General features: G+C 48.8%; 1 protein-coding gene across 2 annotated transcripts in view; it reads right to left on the bottom strand.

Annotated features, from left to right (window-relative positions):
- Positions 1-21,603, bottom strand: part of LOC144145249 (tyrosine-protein kinase CSK-like) — a 37,213-nt gene extending 15,610 nt beyond the window's left edge. The window contains exons 1-10 of one of the 2 annotated variants that reach the window (XM_077676785.1): positions 21,446-21,603; positions 20,628-20,741; positions 12,544-12,654; positions 12,329-12,429; positions 10,005-10,224; positions 5,213-5,378; positions 4,605-4,701; positions 2,561-2,722; positions 2,336-2,435; positions 1,054-1,149 (exon numbers count right to left, since the gene is read on the bottom strand). In XM_077676785.1, coding sequence (XP_077532911.1) covers positions 1,054-1,149; positions 2,336-2,435; positions 2,561-2,722; positions 4,605-4,701; positions 5,213-5,378; positions 10,005-10,224; positions 12,329-12,429; positions 12,544-12,654 — 1,053 coding nt within the window. In that variant the 5' untranslated portion in view covers positions 20,628-20,741; positions 21,446-21,603. Of the gene's footprint in view, positions 1-1,053; positions 1,150-2,335; positions 2,436-2,560; positions 2,723-4,604; positions 4,702-5,212; positions 5,379-10,004; positions 10,225-12,328; positions 12,430-12,543; positions 12,655-20,627; positions 20,742-21,176; positions 21,426-21,445 lie in introns of those variants that run through there. The other variant, XM_077676786.1, reaches the window with a different exon arrangement.
- Positions 21,604-22,277: the final 674 nt, after the last annotated feature.

Genomic DNA, 22,277 nt, shown 5'->3' with positions numbered 1-22,277 from the left:
GTTTCGTTTCCATACGAGGGTATCTCCGAAGGTCTAGTGTTGCTGGTTAGTTGAACTGTATATTCGGACGGAGTCTCCGATAAGTTTTTGTACTCTTTCATTTCAAAATGTTAGGTGGCGCTGCAATGGAGGAGGCTCAATGCGCTGATCTTTTTTATCGCGGAACAGCTACTCGGCCAAAGTTTGCAGGGCACGATTCTAGCACATCGCACCTCATTCCTGCAAGCAAGGCTACAATTGCGAGTCAGAAGATGATAATAAAGCTCAACTTTATGTTTTGAGAGATAACTGACCGTGAACGTTAACAAGCATCAATCACGGAGTTCCGTTTTCAACTCCATGCATATTTTTCCGCATCGCGTTCTTGTTTCAAATATTGTGCTGCCTGTAAATGCAAAGTCAGTCATTGATAAGATGTTTTTACTTTATGTGGGGGCAAATTGGTGCCTCCGATAATGTAAAACTGCCAGACTTCTTCCATGGAACCACCCGAAATTGCAGTTTGAATTGGAGGTTGGGCTTCACCGCATGACACGAGCACCGCGCGTGCTAACATTTTTTTTTTATATCTGAACAACTGTTCTGCGCACGTCAACATGTTTTCTAGGGCGTGTTTTTGAAATATTTCCCTACAAAATGTATATTCTAATTTTTTTCTACTACCGGTGGTTTGTTATATACAACTCCTTTTTATCATTTTTTTCGACATTTTAACAAATTTTTATTTTTATTTTTTTTTTCGCAACTATGATGTATAAAAACATTTAAAAACTGGAGTTATAGGAAAGGCCATTAAATAATCTGCATTTTGTGTTCCTGTAGTTAGTACCTAACCAATTTTTTTATCAGAAAAAAAAATGTTTTCTTGGGCCACTAAAAATCAGTCAATTTTACCGCGGTAACGAAAGAGTTAATATCTCCTTTCTTTTCTGTCAACAGCCCTACTCCTGCAGTGCCTTTAGTCCTGCAGTGCATGCCATTTTCCAACCACCCATTAGTTACCAAGACAAAACTCGACGCTCAAAAGGTTATGGTCATGCTCTGGTCACTTACATTGCACCTGAGTGCTTCAGGGGCCGTCCACTTGATTGGGAATTTGCCGCCTTCTAGGTTGTCGCTCTCGTCTCGCGCCAAGCCGAAGTCCGAGACCTGCATTTCAAATTAGTCAGGATATTAGACGTGATAAACACCAAACAAGAAAGAAAGAACTTGCGATGCTAGATGCTAAAGACAGGTGCAAAAACATATAACCACCTTGAAATCAATCTTTTTCAGAACTACTAAGTGACATTCCCCAATGAAAGAGAAAGAGATATGTGTTAAAGGGCCTCAAGTTTAAGTTTTATCTTTCTTTTGGTTGGCGCACTCCCAAAAATGCACTCTGATAAGTTTTGGTTCCGTGTGTCTTGAACAGACCGCAAAAAGCGAAGTGGTTTACAGTGATTTTTATGGTATTATGGTGATGTGAACAGCATAAAACACTTCTAAAATAAGTACAGAAATTATACAGTACTAAATAAAACGAAGAAAATTACCACTTCTGAAGTTGTCACACTACATGAAATAAATTTCTAGGAATTTGTCACACTATGTGAAATACACATTGATTGATGCATTTTTCAAATAGCTGTGAAATGAAAACGTAACATCTGGGGGAAAATATCCAAACGTTCCTCGTTCGCTCTCAGAAATCAGTGACTGAGCTCCAATGTAACTGCGAAGAAAATGCCACAACCAAAAACATATCAATAAGGCTCCACTGCAGAAAGCATAATTGACGACCAATACTGCGCATACTGTGCTCCAGCATCAAATTTCAAAAGTGTGAGAGATTCAGAGAGAAAAACATTTTGTGTCAGCACAGATTGACAATAGACACCACTAAACCTCATTGTCTTTAAGAGACAAGTAAAGTGAAAATAATAATAATAAAAATAACAATTAAAAAATTGCTTTAATAAGAGCCGAACCCTTCTCGAGCAAGGTTGGTGGCATGGCAAAAAAATCTATTTCAAGCTTACTTAACCAATGCTTCCCAGCATACTGTACCTACAATCGACGCTTTCATTCTCTTGTCAGCCACACAATTCGCAAAGAAGTGAACCATTTTCACAATTCATTAGTCATCACGCCTCTTGAACACATACTACTATGGCCAAACGAGTACATTGAGCTGCACAGTACATCTTCTGCCAGAGCGCTAAAGCTTTCAGGCCTTTCACTGGCCACTGGTTTCACCAGACACACCCTGTCACTGCCATAATGCCAGCCCCCACATATACCAAATTGTCCAAGGTTCAGATGTGACCAGCCAATGCCTGGTCCCCACACAGACCTTGGCCATGCAGTCATCTGAGATGAGCACGTTCCGTGCCGCCAGGTCTCGATGCACCACATGCTTGGACTCGAGGTACGCCATGCCAGCGCAGGTGTCCCTGCACGCACAGGAGGAAAAGGTTACGACCCCCGTGGCAAAGGTTGCACACACACACTCCATCGTTGGAGCGGCGACAAAGGGGCCCAAGAAACAGGGCCCCCAGAGCAGAGAGGGCACACTGACGTGGCAAAGTTGATCTGGTCCTGGCGGGTGACGTGTAGCCGTCCCCTGGAGCGCAGGTAGTCCACCAGGGAGCCCTTGGCCATGTACTCGGTGACAATCTGCAGGGAGCTCTCCTCGATCACCAGCCCCAGCAGCTGCACCAGGTTCGGGTGGCGGAGGGACCTGCGCACAGCGGCCAATCCCCCCTCTCGATTGTAACAACCTTGGCAAAGTTGGCCAAGTGAGAGCCAGAGGAGGAACCATCCAGTCGAACAATAATAGTAGATAATCAGGGGCGAGACAGCCGAAGCAGACTTGGGAGCAGTTTTTGTCGCAGCAAAATTTCAATTTTGGAGCAGAATAGCCTTTATTTGGAGCAGTTCACGACATTGAATATGTTGCCTTAGGAGCTTAAAAAATCAACTCTGTGCCAACTTTGGGGGAGAAAATTATTCGGTCTCCTTTATTTGCCTGTCCAGAGCAGCTTTGAGCAGTTCTGGAGCAGCCCAAAATTGCTCCAGCCACAGAAATTCAATAGGCAAATTAAAAAAATACGGAGCTGCTTGGTCCTGCTCAGAACCGCCCTGAGCAGGCAAATAAGAGACCAATTATTATTAGGGTTATTAGTCCTCCTATCAGGCGCACATGCCTGAACATATCGCAGTGACGCAGTGCACGCCGCAAAAGATGGCGGTGTGCAAGGCCGGTTTGAAGCACTCTCCTTGTCGGAACTGATATCTGGCAACTGGGTGTTATCTTTTGACTTGCATCAGAAGTTCTTATCACAGAAATTGGGTAAGGGTGGGGTGAATTCACGAGCGGCGTGCTTTCCTTCGGGAATCAGTAGCAGGCATTAAAGGCAACATGGCGGATAGGCTTAAAGTAGGGTAACTGCGTAGTAGCACCAAATATGAATTTCGTGATGCAGAAACGAAACCAAAACTGTTGTAAGCTGTTTGCAAATGGTCCTGTGGTAAAGAGAACAACTGTGGTAAGTAGACCCAGAACAACGTGCACAAAGGCAATAAAACTGCCTAGAATCATAAGATAACTTTGCAAACAGGCACTGCTTGATATCAGCCGATTTCAGGGATTATTACAGTCAGAGTGCAAACCTGACAATTGAAAATGATCTTCTGGTTCACCATTCATGCCCTGATAACAAAAACCAAATGCTGATGCAGAGTAATTATGAGCGGCACACATTTTTCTGTGCTATCTGTGACGTGCAACGACCATGCCCCTTTTCCACACCCAGGTGATGCAAACGGGTGTCAAAGCTCACATGAAAACAAAACTGATTTTGAAAGGGCATTTTCTGAGCTAACCCCAAATATCTTTACTTGTTCTAGAAACGCCTGGAACGCTATGAAAAGGGGCTCCCAAGGTATCGTTCAAATTAAATTATTTTAAATAAGCGCAGTAAGGAAAGAGTTTAGGAGTTACTCCTGTTTCTCGACTCCTACCACGGCCATTTGGCAGATGACGTTAAGTTCGTCCTTTCGGAGGACAGGATGCAGAAGCATTACAACGACCGGCTGATGATGCAAGACCACTAACTTACACCGACTGGGTGAATCAAGCGCGCTTCACTCAGCCAAGTTTACAAAGTGGGTCGCCACAGCATGGGACGAAATTCCAGCCGAGCTAATTGCAAACGTAAGCGCAGCATCTCGAACGCGCTGGACGGAAGTGAGGACAGTGCGCTGTGGGAAGAGGACAGCGATGTCGATGAAGATGACGACAACAACGACAACTGAGCATTGAACATGCTACGACGAGCGCCGCAACCGTAATAATGTGCATGTTCTAGCCCCAGTCCGATGCCTTTTTTTATTCGGCTTACATCAAGGTACACATTTTTTTATTTTCTGACCTTCCGAATTTCGGGGATCGGCCTAGAATCGAGGTTGGCCTAGATTTGAGTAAATACGGTATTTGATCCAGCATTCACAAAGACCAAACATTCTCAAATCCCTAAAAATGGCACATAAAACTAGACACAGTATTCAGGGAGGGCGTCACAGCCAAGACAGATCCAGCATCAGCGGCATTCTTCACTCACGTCATCAGTGAAGCTTCTGCGATGAGCATATTCTTTCCGGACTCCTTGATCTTCTTCACAGCTACTTTTTGGCCCTTGTAGTTGGCCAGCAGGACATCTGCAGGAAATTGAGCTCCCTGTTACCAACACTAAATTTGACATAAAAAACAAACAAACAATAAAAAAACCTGAACACCCACTCAGCCATTGACATACTTCGTCGCTGCAATTTATACTGTTGTCAAATGTTCTCGGAACAGTAGCAGGTGCCACTACCCCACGTTAGTTCTCCAAGCACAAGCACATGCTGACACTGCTGGCTTCAGTCATCTCTTTTTTCATGATAAAAATTTGTGCCAGCCATGATAAAACTGTCCTCCTGCCTCTTGCTACAACACCCCCTGTAAACAGCGGTGGACCAAAAGAACATACCTAAGCATGGTGAGTGCTGTCTTTTAAAAAAAGGGAAATATATTTTTTTAAGACCATAAAAGAGGGTGAATTTGCAATTAGCTTGACAATATCTCAGCACCCACAGCCACCCCTCATGATCTTGCAAGTCTTTCCAGTCACAAACTCGTGGCCATGCAGGCATGAAAAATAGTTTGCTGCCCCTGCCTCCTGCTCACCTCCAAACTCTCCCTTGCCGATGTTCTCGATGACCTGCAGGTCGTTCTTCTTGATGGCCCAGCCGGCCATCTCAAAGGCCCGGTGGTCAATAGCCAGCTCGCCGTCCTGCTTGGGCACCGAGCGGGACAGCCGGGTGCACAGCCCGTCCGCATCTTGCTCGTAGTGCTGGTTGAGAAGAGAAGCACCGACTGATGGGGGCTGTTCATAACTCACTGCTATGATTGCATCCATCCCCCACAGCACAGAGCCTGGAATCTCGTTAAGTAACTAAAAGTCTCTCACCAGGTTCACTTGGCACTACAATGTAGACCGCTTACAACGTATGCCGCGGGAGCCGCAAAAATCCGCACTATAAGCAGTACCGCACTATAACTAAAACATGCGCGAATCCAACCACATAGCAACCTACCTCGCAAGTCATCCTTTATTTATCACCACTCACACGCACGGCACTTAAAAGCAAAGGCCTGGTCTTTATACCGTTTTTTTTTTTTTTCACATCAGCCGCTGCTACAGGGTCCTACACATTGCAAGCGCGGTTTTACAAACAGCGAACACGGCTTTAACTTCCGTTGTGTTTGTGTTTTGGAGGATCGTGGCGGCATTTTTAGCGTCTATGAACAGATGCCGCGGAACGTAATAAGAACGCCAGCAGGATTTTTTTTTTTTTTACCCCACCTTGTGTTCAGCTGCTTATCAGCACAGCGTACTGGTGGTGGAAATCTTCGACTTTGCGCGACTCACTTGTTCGGAAAGGGAAAGAGCGGTGGCTTACCTGCAGGCTTGTGTGAATAGTAATACAGTAGAATCTCGATGATACGATTCTGGGTGATACGAATTTCGGGATGATACGAATTTCTGAAAAGTCCCGGCAAAATTGCATTGTTTGCAATGGGAAAAATTTCGGCTGTTACGTACGGACCTGCGCGGCCCGGCGGATGATACGAACGAGCCGGCGAGGCTCCCGACTGCCGAACAAGCAAGTGACGGCTCTCTCTCCCCATTTGTGACTCTCCTTTCTCCAGAAACGGCCGGGCTGTTGTTTTCTGCTCGCGAAAACGCGCCCCGCACGCCCCATGCGCGCCGCGAAACCTCTCGCACGCTGCGCGCGCCACGGCCGGCGGGCGGCGGCAACATGGCGGCGGCTTCGGCCGCGAAGTGGCACGGCCGCTTGAGCGACTGCTTCTAGCCGCTCTTTAAAATGCCGCTCAAGGCAGACACAAAGTTTCTTGTGCAGTAAAGGAGCTGATAACGTTGGCGAAAACGGTACTATAAAACACCATCCGCGCCGCTAGTGACAGCGCCCATAAAATATCTGCCGGAGTGCTAAGCCTAAACATTTCGGGCGGAGCGAGCGGGCTGTCTCGAGCGCTTCGCAAGTCGTCAGCGTCTTTTTCTGACCGAGGTAGGAGGTACCGCGGGCGCGAAATCGTCAATGCGGCCGTGAAAATACAGCGCGCGCAAAGCCGAGGCGTGCGAATCGCGTGCAAAAACGCCCCATATGCGGTTCACGCTTGACTGTTGCGGCGTGTAGCGAGCTTGGACACCGGGAGTGAGGAGACAAGCGCGAAGCTAGGCGAAGCGTTACGCGCTCCAGAAAGGACTGCTTTGTGACGTGGGGGTTTAAAAAAAAGCAGAAAAAATCACGGATTTGTTCATGCTAAAGTAAGAAAAGAAATAAACGAAAACTTTTTTCAGCGCTCAATTTTTTGGTCTGTGTTGGTTCATACGAATTTCGGATGATACGAATATTTTTCGCGGTCCCGCGAGATTCGTATCATCGAGATTCTACTGTATTTTAGTTCGAAGCGAATTCGAAGCGAATAGTCCTTAAGGTCGAATTCTTTCGAAGCGAATTCGAATAGCTGTCAGGTGTCACTGAGCTTCCTGTCACTGAGACACTGAGCTTCCGGGCCTGGCGGGACCTTCATAAAAAAGTTCTATGCTGTGGAATCTTGATGATACGTTTCTGGGTGATACGAATTTCTGATAAGTCCCGACGAAATTGGATTGTTTGTAATGAGAAAAATTTCGGCTCTTACGAATGGTCCTGCGCGGTCCGGCAGATGATACGACCGAGCCGGCGAGGCGCCCGATTGCCGAGCGAGCAAGCGACAGCGACGTACGGGCTCTCTCCCCCATCTTTGTCGCTCTTTCTCTAGGAACGGCAGGGCTGTTGTTTTCTGCTTGCGAAAACGCGCCGCGCACGTCACAGGCGCGCTGACGGTGCCGCGGAACCACCCGCAAGCTGCACGCTGAGCGGCCGCCAGCGGCACCATAGCGCCAGTGTCGGCCGCGAAGTGGTGTCGGGAGCTCGAGCGACCGCTTCTAAGCGTTCTCTAAAATGCCACTCAAGGCCCGCACGGAAGTTGCTTGTGCAGTAAAGGAGCTTATAATGTGGGCCATGCGAGGACTGCGCCATGTGGTTCCCGCACGCGCAACGCCGACGCGCCGAATCGCGTTTTGCACGCTGAATCGCGTGCAAAAACGCGCCACGCGGTTCACGCGTGAACCGCATGGCGCGTTTTTGCACGCGATTCGGGCGCGGCGGCGTTGCGCGTGATTTTTAGACGCCCGCGTCGAAGATTCCGTGTTTCGCTCACAAAATGACACGCGTCGCGCGTGGCAGTGGGAGGAGCCTGGCGACTTGCGCAAATGGGGATGGCGGCGGTTTCGATGCGCTCGAGAAAGCCGGCTGGATCCGCCGGGAATGTTTAGGCTTACCACCCCGGCCCCGGCACTTTCACTAGCGGCGCGGATGATGTTTTATAGTTCCGTTTTCGCCCACATTATAAGCTCCTTTACAGCACAAGCAACTTTGTGTGTGCCTTGAGCGGCATTTTAGAGAGCGCTTAGAAGTGGTCGCTCAAGCTCCCGACACCATTTCGCGGCCGAAGTCGCTGCCTTGTTGCTGCCGCCGGGCGCGCCGCACGCAGCATGCGTGTGGTTTTGCGGCAGCATTCAGCGCGCCTGTGGCGTGCGCGGCGCATTTTCACGAGCAGAAAACGCTCCATGTGAAGAAGGCTACGACAACGTTCTGAATGCGGTTTAGCTTGTGTTGGCTCCACATGTAGTCAAGATTTATGCCTGATATCAATTGCACTGCGGCTTGCCTAACGAAACTTGAACGCAGTTTTGATATTCGCTCACCCCGAATACTTCGAAATATCGGAAATTTTAAATTCGAGTCGAAGCGAATTCGAATACTGTGATATTCGTTCGAATATTCGAAGCCCCCGAATATTCGCACAAGCCTACTTATCTGCACAACGTTCTACAGCTTGAACTTCACGGAGCGATTTCTTCTCGCGAAACCATGCAGTGCACACTGCAGGAGTGGCAACGCCGGCCCGGTTACAACTGGCGGCGGGTACAACTGGTGCGGCGCAGTAAGAGGCGGCAACATAGCGTCGGCCCTGGCTGTGAAGTGGTGCAGGCAGCTCCAGCGACCGCTTCTAGCTGCTCGCTGAAATGCCACGTGAGGCACAAGCCAGGATGCTCACGCAAGAAAAGAGCTGATAATATGGGCGAAAAGAGGAATATAAACTGCCATCATGTTGCTTGTGAAAGCACCCACCAAAAAACACCGCGGTGGTAGGCTTAAACATCTCTGGCGTGGCCAGCCAGCTGGTCGGAGCGCTTCGGATCTCCCGCCATTAGGTGCGCGTCTCCCCACTGGTGCAAGTCGTCAGGCTCCTCCCACTGCCACGTGAAGAAGCCAGCGCGAGCGATCGTCGACACGAGCGTGAAAAAAAACGCAAGCGCGAAAAAAACGCAAGCGCAACGCCGATGTGCACGAATCATGTGCGAAAATGGGCCATGCGGTTCAAACAACCTGCCGCGCACGGATGTGGACAGGGGTCGCGAGGTGCATCAAGCAAGATCAGTTGTGGTTATCACGTATGCATGAACTGAAGGGTGCCTATTCTTTTCTTCTGTGTCGAAGTTAGAGGAGAGCAAGGGGTGCACGCTGCGTCAGATGGCCTATTTCATCCTTTCTTTTTTCTTTTGCTACCCTAGAACGATGCCCCAGCTGCGCGGGTCGATCAGCAGTCCCACCAGAAAGCTGCACTATAAACGGTATTGTGCTTTGGCCAACCGCATTCTAAGCGGTATGCTTATGCATTGAGTTCTATGGGAGGTGAACCGGTGGTCACAAAAGCCCATGTTATATCCGGTCCCGCACTATAAGTGGTTACATTATAAATGGTCTACACTGTACTTGCTAGGAGGAGAGATCAATGACTGGAGAGATCAACAACTGTGGCTTCCTCAAGCCTGCATTTCCTAAAGATCAGCATGGGTTATCTGATATACAAAATGCCACCCGGTATGCATGTGCCCTTAAAATAAATTGTGCCCTTTCAGCGACACGAACATTGCCCAAATCGGCATGCTACGTCCAGAAAAATGATACGTTCACTGTCACGCATAAAAAGAATGGCTTCAAATAACCGTTAAAATAGCAAAACCTGGATGTTGAGAAGAAGTGTGATAAAAATTTCAGAGACACTGCCATGTCACCTTGTGCAATGAAATTCTGGGTGGCCAGTGCACCTTGATTGACGTCAACGATGTCAACCCTGTAGGACTGCACCAATGACCAAACTCTACAATATAGAATGCTGCACGAATAAGCAAACTGGGACACAAAATCTGCTCCCAAAGCAAACAATTGTTACAACAGGTGCCCTCATTCCTAGCCCAGTGGAAGGTGCCACAAAATGGCCTTCCAGGAGGCCCCTACATTTCAGCGCTTGGTTGCCAGAAGCACGAAAAGAAGGGAGATACCTCGATCAGCTGGGGGAGGCCCTCGAAGTACTCCTCCTCGTCGATGGTGAGCTTTCCGAGGCGGTAGATGACGCGGTAGTGCTCCACCTTGGAGCGGAAGCACACGCACAGCGTGTAGTCCCCCGGGTAGTTGGTGCTCTCCCGCACCAGGAACAGGCCGTCCTCCCGGGGCTGCAGCAGCGACTCCGCTCGCTCACGGCTGATCTTGCCGTGGAACCAGCTGTGTAGGCAATGGCATTTGTGGTGGAGGGGAGGGCAAACAAGGCATGTGCTTTCTTTCACAACGTCCTGATTAATGACAGTAATGCAAGCTCCTTTTCTGAGCTTCTCTGAAAACTGCCCTGGGGGGTGTACCAAACAGCCCCCAGCCCCTTCATAGGCAGGATGTTCATACAATGCCCTCACAGAGCTGTCCAGCTGGCTTGTAACCCATTTTCAGACCTCAGACGATCAATAATCCGCTGAGACACTGCCCCAGTCGTAACACCTCCACTCTGTTTTGCCACACGTAGAATCGGACAACACCCACGGCAATGCTCAAGTGCTTGTTGCATTAGCAGCACTTTTAATGGACCAAAGCACGGGTGCTATTGTATTTCTGGGGGTCCTTACATCAAAGGCCTACTGCACTCACATTTCACCTCAGCCAAATTTATTTTGAATGCGGGTACGGACCACCAAACCAACTCGGACATGACTGGTTGCCCCGTGAAATGTGTTGCTGATCAGTTAGGTTTAAAATAGCTCCGCTGCAGACAATACTGCACCTGCCTGCAAATCATGCAAACACCCGTGAAACGAAAGTGACATTGCAGCTGTCCGGGCGCTTGTTCCCCTAGCCGGCCAGAAGAATCTGTCAAGCTCAAATGGGCGTGCTTCTCCTAGAGTTGTTGCGAGGGCAAAGCTTTGAACACAGGTTTTCCCCGGTCGGCCAGCCGCTCGTGGCCACTTGCTCACAGGCTGCACCGTCACTTCAGTCTGACCGTAATGGCCACGCTTTCAAAATCACAGATTATTTATGGTCGTTTGTGCCGTGGATACGCATGTTTCAGCTGTCACATTTCGTATCTTGTAGTTTTTTTAGACAGATTACCTGGAAATAAAGTTTTCGAGAGGTCAAAATTTTGAGAGCAGTTAGCCTTTCAAAGGCTTTCACCCAAATTTCGTGACACAGGACAGTGTTTAACACAAATCACTCTGAGAGAGCAGATGTCAATCCTGTGATAGCGAGGACAACAGCAATGTCTAGCGCCTAACAAGATGCTATAGTGTACAAAACAAGTTGGCCCCTATTGTACGTTACATTGTCATAAATACAGATACAGTCACTTGTGGCAGCAGCAATTGCTTATTTGTGCTGAAAATTCCAAAAGTGTGAAAACAAGTTTCGCTGTCCCATACACTTTCCTGCAATGCTACTTGCAACGTCACAAATCGGCAATGGCAAAATATCACTGGAAAAACTCATCTAAGAGTTTTTCTGAAACATTAAGTAAGGCAGAAACATAACAATGTAAAATGAACACAAGCAGAAACTTCTGCGCTGAAACAAAGTTGCTTCTTTTGCTAAAACCTGTGGAAAGATGTTTCAGCTTTAATCTTGGTCAGATGTTTTGAATTCTTGCACATATATGGCCAGAAAGTTTATGTGGTTGAATGGTATAGCGGCAGCCCCTTTTTACTCTCAGTGTCTATTCATACACGACCACCAGAGACAAAAGTGACATCACTGGTGCGACCCGCTATGCGACTTGTCTGGACATCAGCTGCCATGTATGGGAATGGCATGGTTATTTTAGCATCATCTCCTAGTTGCCAGCGCTGCCCTTACTTTAAAAACATGGGAGGCAGTCTCTCCCTATTCAATGTGTGTGACAAACTCTTTTGTGTGACAGGAAAATAAAATGTAAATCAGAGGAAATGCAAGTTTTCATAAATTATTTTCAAACTAACAAAGCATTGTTTGTTGTAGAACAAAAGGCCTAAAATCCTTTAAATCTGCAATTTTTCAGTTTTAAAAAAAATTCAACTTTTGGTACAACCTATAAGGTATGTTCTTTTTTACACTCATAAGCAAATAAAATTTTCACCCACCAGTATCTGTGGGACTAAAATATTGATGGCACTGCAAGGAAAGCTTTTCAGTCGTAAGTATGTATCTAGAGATCGCTGGTGGTGCAGCCCAATAAGTTACCATTTAATAGTTCCAATCCCAATGCAGCCTTAGAAGACAAATCAGAGAGTACGAGAAATAAATAATATTGATGCCAAATAACTCCCCAGCTCTCACCGGCGCATGCGTCACATAAAAATAAGCAACTCACGGCATGGAATTGAGCTTGACTTCTGCCCTCCGGAGTATGTAGTTGAGAGGTATAAGCCCCTCACGGCCATCGCTATGCCGTGCACGAAACCAGTTGCAGTCCTGAAATTAAAAAGACAGAAAAACAGTCGCAAGAGGAAAATATGTGAAATCATGGTAAACGAACACATCGTTTAACCAACACACCACCAGGAAGAGCAAGGTACCCCCGCTTACTGGTGTGTCCGAGACGATGGTCATGATGTCCCCCTTGGCAAAGGACAGGTCGTCGCTGGATTTGCCACTGAAGTTGTAGCGGGCCACCACTTCCGTTCCTGAAGGCAGCATCTGCAAAAGAGGCGTGGTGGCTCAGCAGACAAGCACCCACCTTCCAAGCAGAAACGAGGTGGAGAAACGAAGTATTTAGGCTTCAAGAAGTGAATACCTCTCCCCATAAATGTTGTCCCTAGAGTAAATCTCATAGTGGTTGATCTTTTTGGCTAAAAAAATTTCCCTGCTTGAGCGTCTCTCCTCTGTACTTGGTTCTCGGACCAATGCCCTACACATCAATAGGATGTCGTGTGAGACACTAAAATGATCCATGCCACACACGAGAAACAAGAACGGCCAAGAAAAAAAAAATTAAAGCCATTCCACTTAATGTGAAAGCTGTCGGAAGTGCAGAGCAGTGATTCACCATAACGGGCTGTGGAGCCGTTATCCGCTCACTGCTACTACCCATCATGCTCTTTGCCGCCCTGTCTCACTCCTCTCGACAAATATGCAATTCAAATTTCCTGCCTTTGCAGTGCTCGCATTACCCCTTGCCTGAAACTGCACCAGCGGGAGTTCTGTTCTTTTGTGCTTGCTTTAATTTCGTATGCTGGAGCTTTTTTGCGTCATTTTGAACGCGCCATTTTTTTCTTGCACGACCGCTTTTTTCACTTGCTATCGTAAAAACCAACCCAACGAGCGTTCCTAACTAAATGAATGCAGGGGATGCCAGTTATATGCACAGATTTTGCCTAAGATGTGCCTGCAGTTTTCTTTGCGCTAAACAACGGGGAGATGTATGGCAAACGCCAGCGGTTCATGAGGTTCAAACGGTTATGACTATTTAAACCGCATGGTTTTTGAAGCTTCAGCGTGACTCCCTGACAATGGTACACCAGGCTTTACTTGGGCCCGCTATCTCGCTGCACCGCCTGATTCCGGCAGTCGCTTGACATCGACTGTTAGCGAGCTACGACGACAAGGTAAGACCATAAAGTGCTGTGCACTTTAAAGCAGCAGAAATGAGACATGATTCATTGCAAACTAACAGATCAGAACTCCCAGCATCTGACCATACTTGGTTAGCTGAACTGAGTGGCCACGATACAATGTTCAACTCTCGGTGAACACTTGCACCAGCATTTGGAAGACATGAATTCATGGTGATTGCAAATGCTCAGTAGATACAAGCAAAAGCGAAATTCGAGCATGCAGAAAGAGGCCTTTTTTATGTTGTTAACCTAAAGGACAAGAAGAGGTGGTGTGGATAAGACGCCGAATTTAAAGGAGCCATGAAGAGAAAACACAAGTTTGGTTCATTCGAAAGATTGCCTCGTTAGAACCATAACGACACCACTTATAACGCAAACTTCGCTCAAATAAGCTACATAATTAGGAAAAAAGGAAATGACCATGCGACCCACCAGCTCATTTTCCGCAACAGAACCTGTGATGTCACTTGGGAATGCTCTGCGATTGGCGGAGGCCGGCAAAAGCAAACGCATGTTAGGCAGGGCTTACAGTTTGCATAGCGAGCTAAATGCCCGTGAAACATACTGCACATTCTTTTTATGACAAAGAACGGTGGAGTAAACGGTTGAAGTTCCGAACGAACACGCAAGCGTGTATGCCAATGCGTACGAAACTACCGCCAAGCCGAACTCGACATCTCGCCGTCGCCACTGTCGCAGACGAATTTTCGGGTTCGAGGCTCTTCGGGGCCAACGAACCGTTCCAGCACGCACAGCCGCGACCTTGCTTCGTATCGTAATCCCTTCACAGGAGGTTGGCCGTCATATCGCCAACCAGCAAAGGTAAAAATAGAAACGAGGGGAGTAAGGAACAGCAAGAAGCGACGAGATAGTGCCAGTCGTCGCGTAAGTTTCGAATGGTGTTGGCTTGCTGCTGTCGTTACGAGCTCGTTTCCAGTTTACAACCACTGAAAACTTCAGTTTGTTCGAGTACTTTACAATGAAATTTCGTTGCTGCGTTTTGAAATGCCCATGTAGTACGGGCAAATCGTCGAGGGAGTGCGACATCCTCGCCGGTGAGGAGATCTCCTTTCATGTGCTGCCCAACAACGAACCTAGGCGAAGCAAGTGGCTACGTTTTGTGAACTTTGCAAACGGAGGAGAAAGAGAACTAAAGGAAGTACGAGTGTGCTCGCTTCATTTTCGAGGAAGTGATTATGGCAGGGACCCTTACGTTAGCTCACTCCTGGGACATGCTGGCGCTCGTCGCCGACTTCGTCAAATCGCTCTGACCTTGGGTAAAAAATGCCGTAAACACAAAGGCATTGACGCCCGTACCTTTCTGGTCGAAGCAGAGAGCTCGCGCGAACGGCTTTCCATACACGACACCAGCCAACTGGCATAAGTGATACTGCTACTGAAATTGAACTATTATTAACCGTAATCAAAATACGGCACATACGTACCAGTCTATATTCGTCCGTCGCGACGGGGCTGACGAGGCAGCGGTGCCGACGGCTGGGCGTTCGTCTGTTGTGGCTATCGCGGAATGGTCGCTTTCCCGCCCCCGCGTATCCCACAACTCTTGCCGCTCGTGCACTTAGAAACATTGAGCGTTTTTGTGGTGTGAGGTTGTTAAATGCAAGCCCAAGCTCCTCGGCGAGAGTTTTGTTCTCCGGATCAGGCGATTCCATGACTAGGGCTGCGGGTGCACTAGGTTTTACGAGTATTTTTAAAATGGCCGCCGTCTCGATCGACTCCCGCGTGTGGGTGCTATATGGAGTCGACATACTAAGTATCTGTTTCATGGACCGGCTCTATGACCCCATTGTACACGTCACGGAATGTTCAATTTTAGCGGGAGAGAGAGAGAGTAAACTTTATTCAATTTGCCAGCTGTGTAGCTTAGTCGTCGGCCGTGAGCCCTTGGGCTCTGGCAGCGTCCTCAGCCAGCTGGACGGCCCAGAGTTGATCTTCTGGGCTGGAGCTGAGCAGCACGGTCTCCCACTGCTCACTGTTAGTGATTGTGCGGCCATTTATGATCGCCTGCGGACACTGCCATAGCATGTGCGCCAGGTCCGCTCGTTCCTGACATCTATGACACTGGGGGGAATAGCGCCCTGGGTAGCAATAGCTATACACTAGGGGATTTGGGTACGAGTGGGTCTGTAGCAGTCGCCAGACCACCGAATGCCGTTTACTGAGGGATGGGTGCGCGGGTGGGAAGCGGGCCCGGCTTAAACGGTAATGACCGATGATATCACTGTACCATAACAGCCTCTCCCTGCCTGACATTGGGACGAGTTCCGCATCGGAAGGGCCGTCCGCTCGGTCGGTAAAGCCTCGAGCGGCTTCGTGCGCAGACTCGTTCCCTGCAAGGCCGGAGTGGGCGGGGGTCCAAATTAAGTTGATCTTGCCTGTCCGGTTTTCGAGGTGGAGACCAGAAATGAGGATTGCGGACGCCTCCCTTGATATGTGTCCTCGTGAGAAATTTAGAATTGCTGATTTAGAGTCGCTGATGATTGTCTTGATTTTTGTGGAGGCAACCATGGCTAAAGCAATGGCTACCTCTTCTCCAACCACCGAGTCTCTCGCTCGGATAGAGCAGGAGGCGATGGTGTTGCCCTGATTGTTGACCACCGCTATGGCCATTGCCTCGCGACCAGCGTAATCAGCCGCGTCCGCATAAGCAACGTTCTCGACTTTCGCAAAGCGTCTTTGCAGGGCACGGGCTCTGGCCTCTCGCCGCTCCCTGTTATGTGTAGGATGCATATTACGCGGGAGCGGAGAGACCTGAATATTTTCCTGTATTGTTGACGGGATCGCGACACTAGTAGGCGCACTGTGGGGGTGAGCTATACCCAGCGAGTCGAGTATGTGGCGCCCCGTTGTGCTGTAGGTCAGCCGTACGAGTTGCCCTAGCCGTTGAGCCTCGATCAGTTCGTCCAGACTATTTGTCAGGCCCAGGGCCTCAAATCGCTCGGTGGACGTGTTTAGTGGGAGACCGATGGCTCGCTTGTAGGCTCTGCGGAGTAGAGCGTCTATTTTAATTGCCTCTGCCCGCTGTAGCCGGAGGTACGGAGTGGCGTACGTCACCCGACTTATTACAAAGGCCTGCACGAGGCGTAGGAGGTTGGCTTCTTTCATTCCGTGGTTGCGACCAGCTATCCTGGATATTAGCCTGGTTGTTTGGTGCACAACTTTTTCGAGCGCTAGCAACGATTCGGAATTGTGTCCATTCGCTTGTATTCGAAGCCCAAGAACGCGAATACTCGAGACGATGGGAATGCGGTGCGAACTGGCGGCAAAAAGTTGGATTGAAGGGGGAGTGGAAGTAGATTTCCTCCCTCTACTGGTGGGACGGTAGATAAGAAGCTCTGATTTTTCGGGTGAGCAGGTGAGGCCCCGGGGTGTAACGTATTTTTCGACTGTGTTTATGGCTTGCTGGAGAGTGTCCTCAATGTGACCGTCACTACCGCCGCACACCCACAGTGTTACATCGTCGGCGTAAAGACTATGCTGGAGCTCTTCTATGCTATTGAGGAGATTGGGCAGACCGATCATTGCCACGTTGAAAAGGAAGGGGGAAAGAACCGAACCCTGAGGGGTTCCCCTACTGCCTAGGTGAATTTTGTCTGATTTAAGTCCGCCAATAGTGATAGTTGCTGTTCGATCGGTGAGGAAGTTGCGGATGTAGTTGTACACCCTCCTTCCGATCCCCAGGCTGTTGAGATTCTCTAGGATGGCCGAATGTTTGACGTTATCGAAGGCTTTAACGAGGTCGAGCCCGAGGACGGCACGAGTATCTGTTGACGAGGAGCGCGCTCCGTCAATAACGTCGTGTTTCAGTCGAAGCATCACATCCTGTGTCGAGAGTTTGGGGCGGAAGCCAATCATGGTGTGTGGGTATAAAGAGTTTTTTTCCATGTAGGCGTTGATCCTGTTTAGGATTACATGCTCCAGAAGTTTTCCTACACAAGAGGTGAGGGAAATTGGACGAAGGTTTTCAATTTGGAGCTTTTTTCCGGGTTTTGGGATGGTGGTTACGTTGGCCGTTTTCCATTGAGCGGGAATGTGGCCCGCCTCCCAACACACGTTAAAGTAGCGCGTGAGAGTCTCGATGGAGTCGTCATCTAGGTTGCGGAGTATCTTATTTGTTATGCCGTCCGGCCCCGGCGCTGAGCCGATCCGGAGGGCCGCAACGGCATCCCTTACCTCGCTTAAGGTGATGGGACTGTCGAGGAAGGCGTTATCACTGCCCGAGTAAGGGGGCAGCGTTTCGGTAGCCGAAGGGGAAATGTAGAGATCCTGAAGGGCCTGGAGAAGCTGTTTGTTGGTTCCGTTAAATTTGTGGAGGACAATATTTAGATTGTGTCGTTGCGTGGTCTTACTTTTGTCAGGGTCTATTAGGCAACGCATGATCCGCCATGTCTTAGCCATCCCGATCTCTTTCTCCATGCGATCACAAGCCGCGTGCCAATTTTGTCGCAAGAGTTGCTGAGTATAGTCTTCGATTTCCCTGTCAAGTCGGGCAAGCCGACGACGCAGGTTGCGATTTAGTTTATATTTGCTGAGTCGATGTCGTAGACTGTTCTTGGCCTCCCACATGTGAAGAAGCCGTGCGTCTGCTTGAAACAGGCCTGCCTCTGCGGGTATACTTTTGGTAGCTGTGTCAGCATCTCGACGTAGTTGCTCAGCCCATGCCTCAATATCGACTATCTCTGCCGCTCCCGAGTCGAATTTTGAGTCAGAGTGGGAAGCTCGTTCTGCTGCACGAATTTTTCGAAACGCGTCCCATTTAAAATTTTGGCTTAAATTGCCTTATTTCTCAGTGAATAAAGCATCATTTGCTTCCGGGAAAGCGCTTGGGGTACTATGAAACACCTAATATTTCGAATAAACAAACTTTTGTTTTCTTTTCATGGCTCCTTTAACATTGCTGCAGAGCACAATTGGAGCCCTCTCGTTTAAATTTGACACCATGTGGGCATTTGGGCAGACAGACCGGTGCACACATTGGGAAAAGCCCATATGGGCCTACAAGGAGCTCTGACGGGGGCAGATGCAAGGCAACGCTGCTCATCTTTCACAGCATTGGGGAGGTCGCAGCTTGCCAAAGCAATGTCTGCTGAGCAAGGTACAATTTTGATTGATTGATTGACTGTAGGGTTTAATGCGCCGACGCAACGCAGGCAATGAGGCACACCATAGCGGAGGGCTCTGGATCAATTTTGACCACCTGGGGGATCTTTATTGTGTGCCGAAATCTCGTACACATGGGCGTTTTTGCTTTTCGCCTCCATCAGAAAAGCGGCCGCCGCGCCCGAGAATCAAACCCGCGTCCTCGTGCTCAGCAGCGCAACGCCTTGGCCACTGAGCCACTGCGCCGGGTCAAGGTAAAATTTTGGCCTAGCCGGTTCATGACTTCTTGAAGAAGGTAAAAAAAAAGCCAAAAAAATGGAGACAGTTTAAACGAAACATACAATTTGAGCACTGCAACGACTGAAAAACACTTAACAGTAAGCATAAAAGCAGCAGAAATAGGCAGGTGATTAACAATGGGTTAGGGTGTGGGGCGGCAGACAATGAGGAAATCAGGCCAAATGGCATTCCTGTATCAGCGAGGACACATCGTGTGTTTCTTTCACATTGCCCCCATTTTTTGCACTGTTTTTCCAACAATCCTAGTCAAGCCATACAGTGCAGTGAGATGGGGATATTCCATAAAAATGCACAAGCTGTTAAACTTGCATTACAGCCACGAAAGGCGAGAAAAGCGGGGAAGAAATGGAGGCACTGCAGAAGTTCCAAGGATTGCCAGGAAAGCAGGCAAGAACAGCTTTTGACATGTTGCCCCTTGAACTTGCTAGCAGGCCACACGTCAAGGGAAAGACACTGCACGGCAGAGGGAATAATTCTTTGTAGTGAGCTGCTGTGAGCAATTAACAGGCAGCGCATTTAACAAGCGTTGCAACCACTCCAAAATTTTTTTAAAGAAAAAGAACAAGGATCAGAAATTTCCTGCAAAGCATAGCCGCCACAGTTGACGTTATGAGAAAGAAGGCGGAAGAGGGTCTTAAACGGTCAAAGAGAAAATAAAATCCTGGGGAAGTTGGAGCCAGGGGTTGTAACAAGATGTCTTGGAATTACAAGAGCCAAGCCATGATCAAGATCTCCCTTATCACTTTGGGTAAGTGGAACTTCTTTCAAATGGAATGGCTTTTCCCAATCCTTTCAGGTTTCTTTATCAAGAGCCCACTGTAGTTAATTAGCTATGCTTGTGCATCACTGTATTATTTTAATTTGGAGAAGATTGGTTCACGCTACACCTCGGCTATGAGGTGCGCCGTAGTGGAGGGCTTCGGATTAATCTTAAACGTGCACTCAAATATTGGCACACGGGTGCTTTTGCTTTTCGCCTCCATCAGAAAAGCAGCCACCGCGGCCGGGAATCGAACCCGCATCCTTTGGCTCAACAGCACAATTTGGAGAAGGGCTGTGTCAAGCCATTAGGGCCCATGTGACTTCAGATGTCATGCATTTGCTCCACAGCAAAGACATTGCTCCCCTCGCTATGTTTATTTTTTACACAGCCTTCTGCTGCATAACATTACAACCAATGTGCTTTGGCGGCATGCATGATAAGTCACTTACGGAAGGGCAAAACTGTGCACACTATAAAGCCGTAGTGAAAAGCAGAATTTAGCCTTTACTGAACACATAAATACAGTGAACAGCAAATGCTGCTGAAAAAAAAAAAGAGATGCCATTACGCATACCGACCTTTCTATTCTTCTAGCTTTGTACACAGGCGAGAAAAAAAATTACACAATATGTATTTCCTTATACATCTGTTAATTTAGGTATTTCATTCTCCATCCGTTAATGTAAAAAGCTTCCAAGACGACAAACGCATAAAGAAGTAATTCGAGCATAATGCAGCCCAGCTCACCATTCCGAAACGATGTCTGCGAGCGTTACGACTTCCAATCGGTAATTTCCCACCATCGGGAAACGGCGTAGGCCCGTGAATCGAGCAAGTGCGGCAGCCGGAGAAAGCGGGAATGTTAGCCTCACCTTGTCAACAGCTCGCTGACAGCATGTCAGGTGCGCTCAGCCTTCCGTTGCGAGGACACGGCTGCTTTGGGGGCCGCCGTCGGCACAGGACATACGACTGCGACAGTCACTTCCCTGCACACAAACAGACCAATGCGTACCCGGGGCGGCTATGCGAACTCGTTGCGGTCGGAACCAGACACTGCGGAAACGCGATACGCTTTCTGCTCGGCCGTGAACTTGCAGAATGCTTAGCGCTATCCGAGCATGCCGCGATCGCGGCTAAGAACACTTTAGCACCCTGTGGAGATGGCACAAAGCTTAACAGCCGGTGCACATTAAACGGCCCGGGAGACGACAGCAATCAACAATTATTAATCGCGTTGGGCGTGCGAACCGCTATTCGAGGTTCATGGCCATTCCGGCGCGGGCACGTCCGGTTGAAGAAATGCAGAAACGTTTTCACCGCAATTCTCGATGTTACACGATAATTGATCTGACAAAGTAAGCCAAAATCTGCCATGCTGTTGCAAAAGCACAATCGAAAGTTATCTCAAAGACGAGACGCACACGCCGTTCGCAAGACACTACCGAACCGCGATATTATCGATCAGCGCAAGAACGCTGTGGGCAGATTAAACGATTTTTCGTCGCATTCGGAAAGCCCCACAACTCCCATGCTTAGTACAAGCACGGAGATAAGGGCGCAGAGGTTGCTGTGAACTTTGCGTCACGCCAATGCTGGGAGGCAGCGCCTACTGCACGGCCTACGCACGAAGGATCGACTAGAGGAGCGCTTTGGTCAAGCTAGGCTTACGATTCACTGGTTAAATGCTCACCACTTGACGACAGGTCTGCTGGGTTTGGTGCAATCCCATGTATGTCGCATGTAAACCACTAAAGAGACATTCCCACGGTGCAATGTTGACTCGGTGTCAGCCATAAAAAGTCTGCCATTGCTGTTGGCTATGATTTGTTGCTTTTCCTTTGGATTGCACCAGGTCTTCATACGCCTTCGGCAGATGGCGCAGCCATCCTAGGCGCCTGAAGAAGTAACACAATGGTGGCTAGAGGGGGCTAGAGGGGGGAAGTGTGACGGGCGGCAGTCGGCGGCATAGAGTTTCATACTAATATATATTAGTATGAAACTCTATGGTCGGCGGGGCGCACAGGGGAGTGATCATGGAGGAAGAAAAAGTTAGGAGACGGCGCTACCGGAGAAACGTGAAGCCTATACATAAAAAGTAAAATCGAAGTCAGCCCAGGCGTCACTGCACCACGTGACCTCACCGAGCCGCCGCCGCGAGCTCTTCAATTTCGTCTGCTCGAAACTACTGCGATGCCCGTTGTCGCGAAGCCTGCTATATGTTTTTTTTTTTTTTTCCACGCCTTTTATCTTTCGCACGTACGCGGCACGCCTGCCCGCACGCGGGCATGTGATCACCGAGCAGACAAATGCAGGAAGGACGGGGAAAAGCTGCCGCCAACCAAACACGACAGATGCAGCGGAGTCGGAGACCGCCGCCGCCGGCCCACCCGACCATGGAGGTCACGTGCTGGGCCGACTCCGGCAGCTTGAGAAAGGAAAACGGCTGAGGGAGCTGCTTCAACGGCGGTGGGCTTGCGAAGGCTAGCTGCGTGACGTCATGCCGTCTCCTACCTTGGGAGCGA

Source organism: Haemaphysalis longicornis, unplaced genomic scaffold (assembly GCF_048455015.1).
Source record: "Haemaphysalis longicornis isolate Haplotype H1 unplaced genomic scaffold, Haemaphysalis longicornis Haplotype H1 scaffold_7, whole genome shotgun sequence".
Classification (NCBI taxonomy): domain Eukaryota; kingdom Metazoa; phylum Arthropoda; class Arachnida; order Ixodida; family Ixodidae; genus Haemaphysalis; species Haemaphysalis longicornis.
Note: the sequence above shows the minus strand (reverse complement) of the source record. Positions and strands in the feature narration are given on the sequence as shown.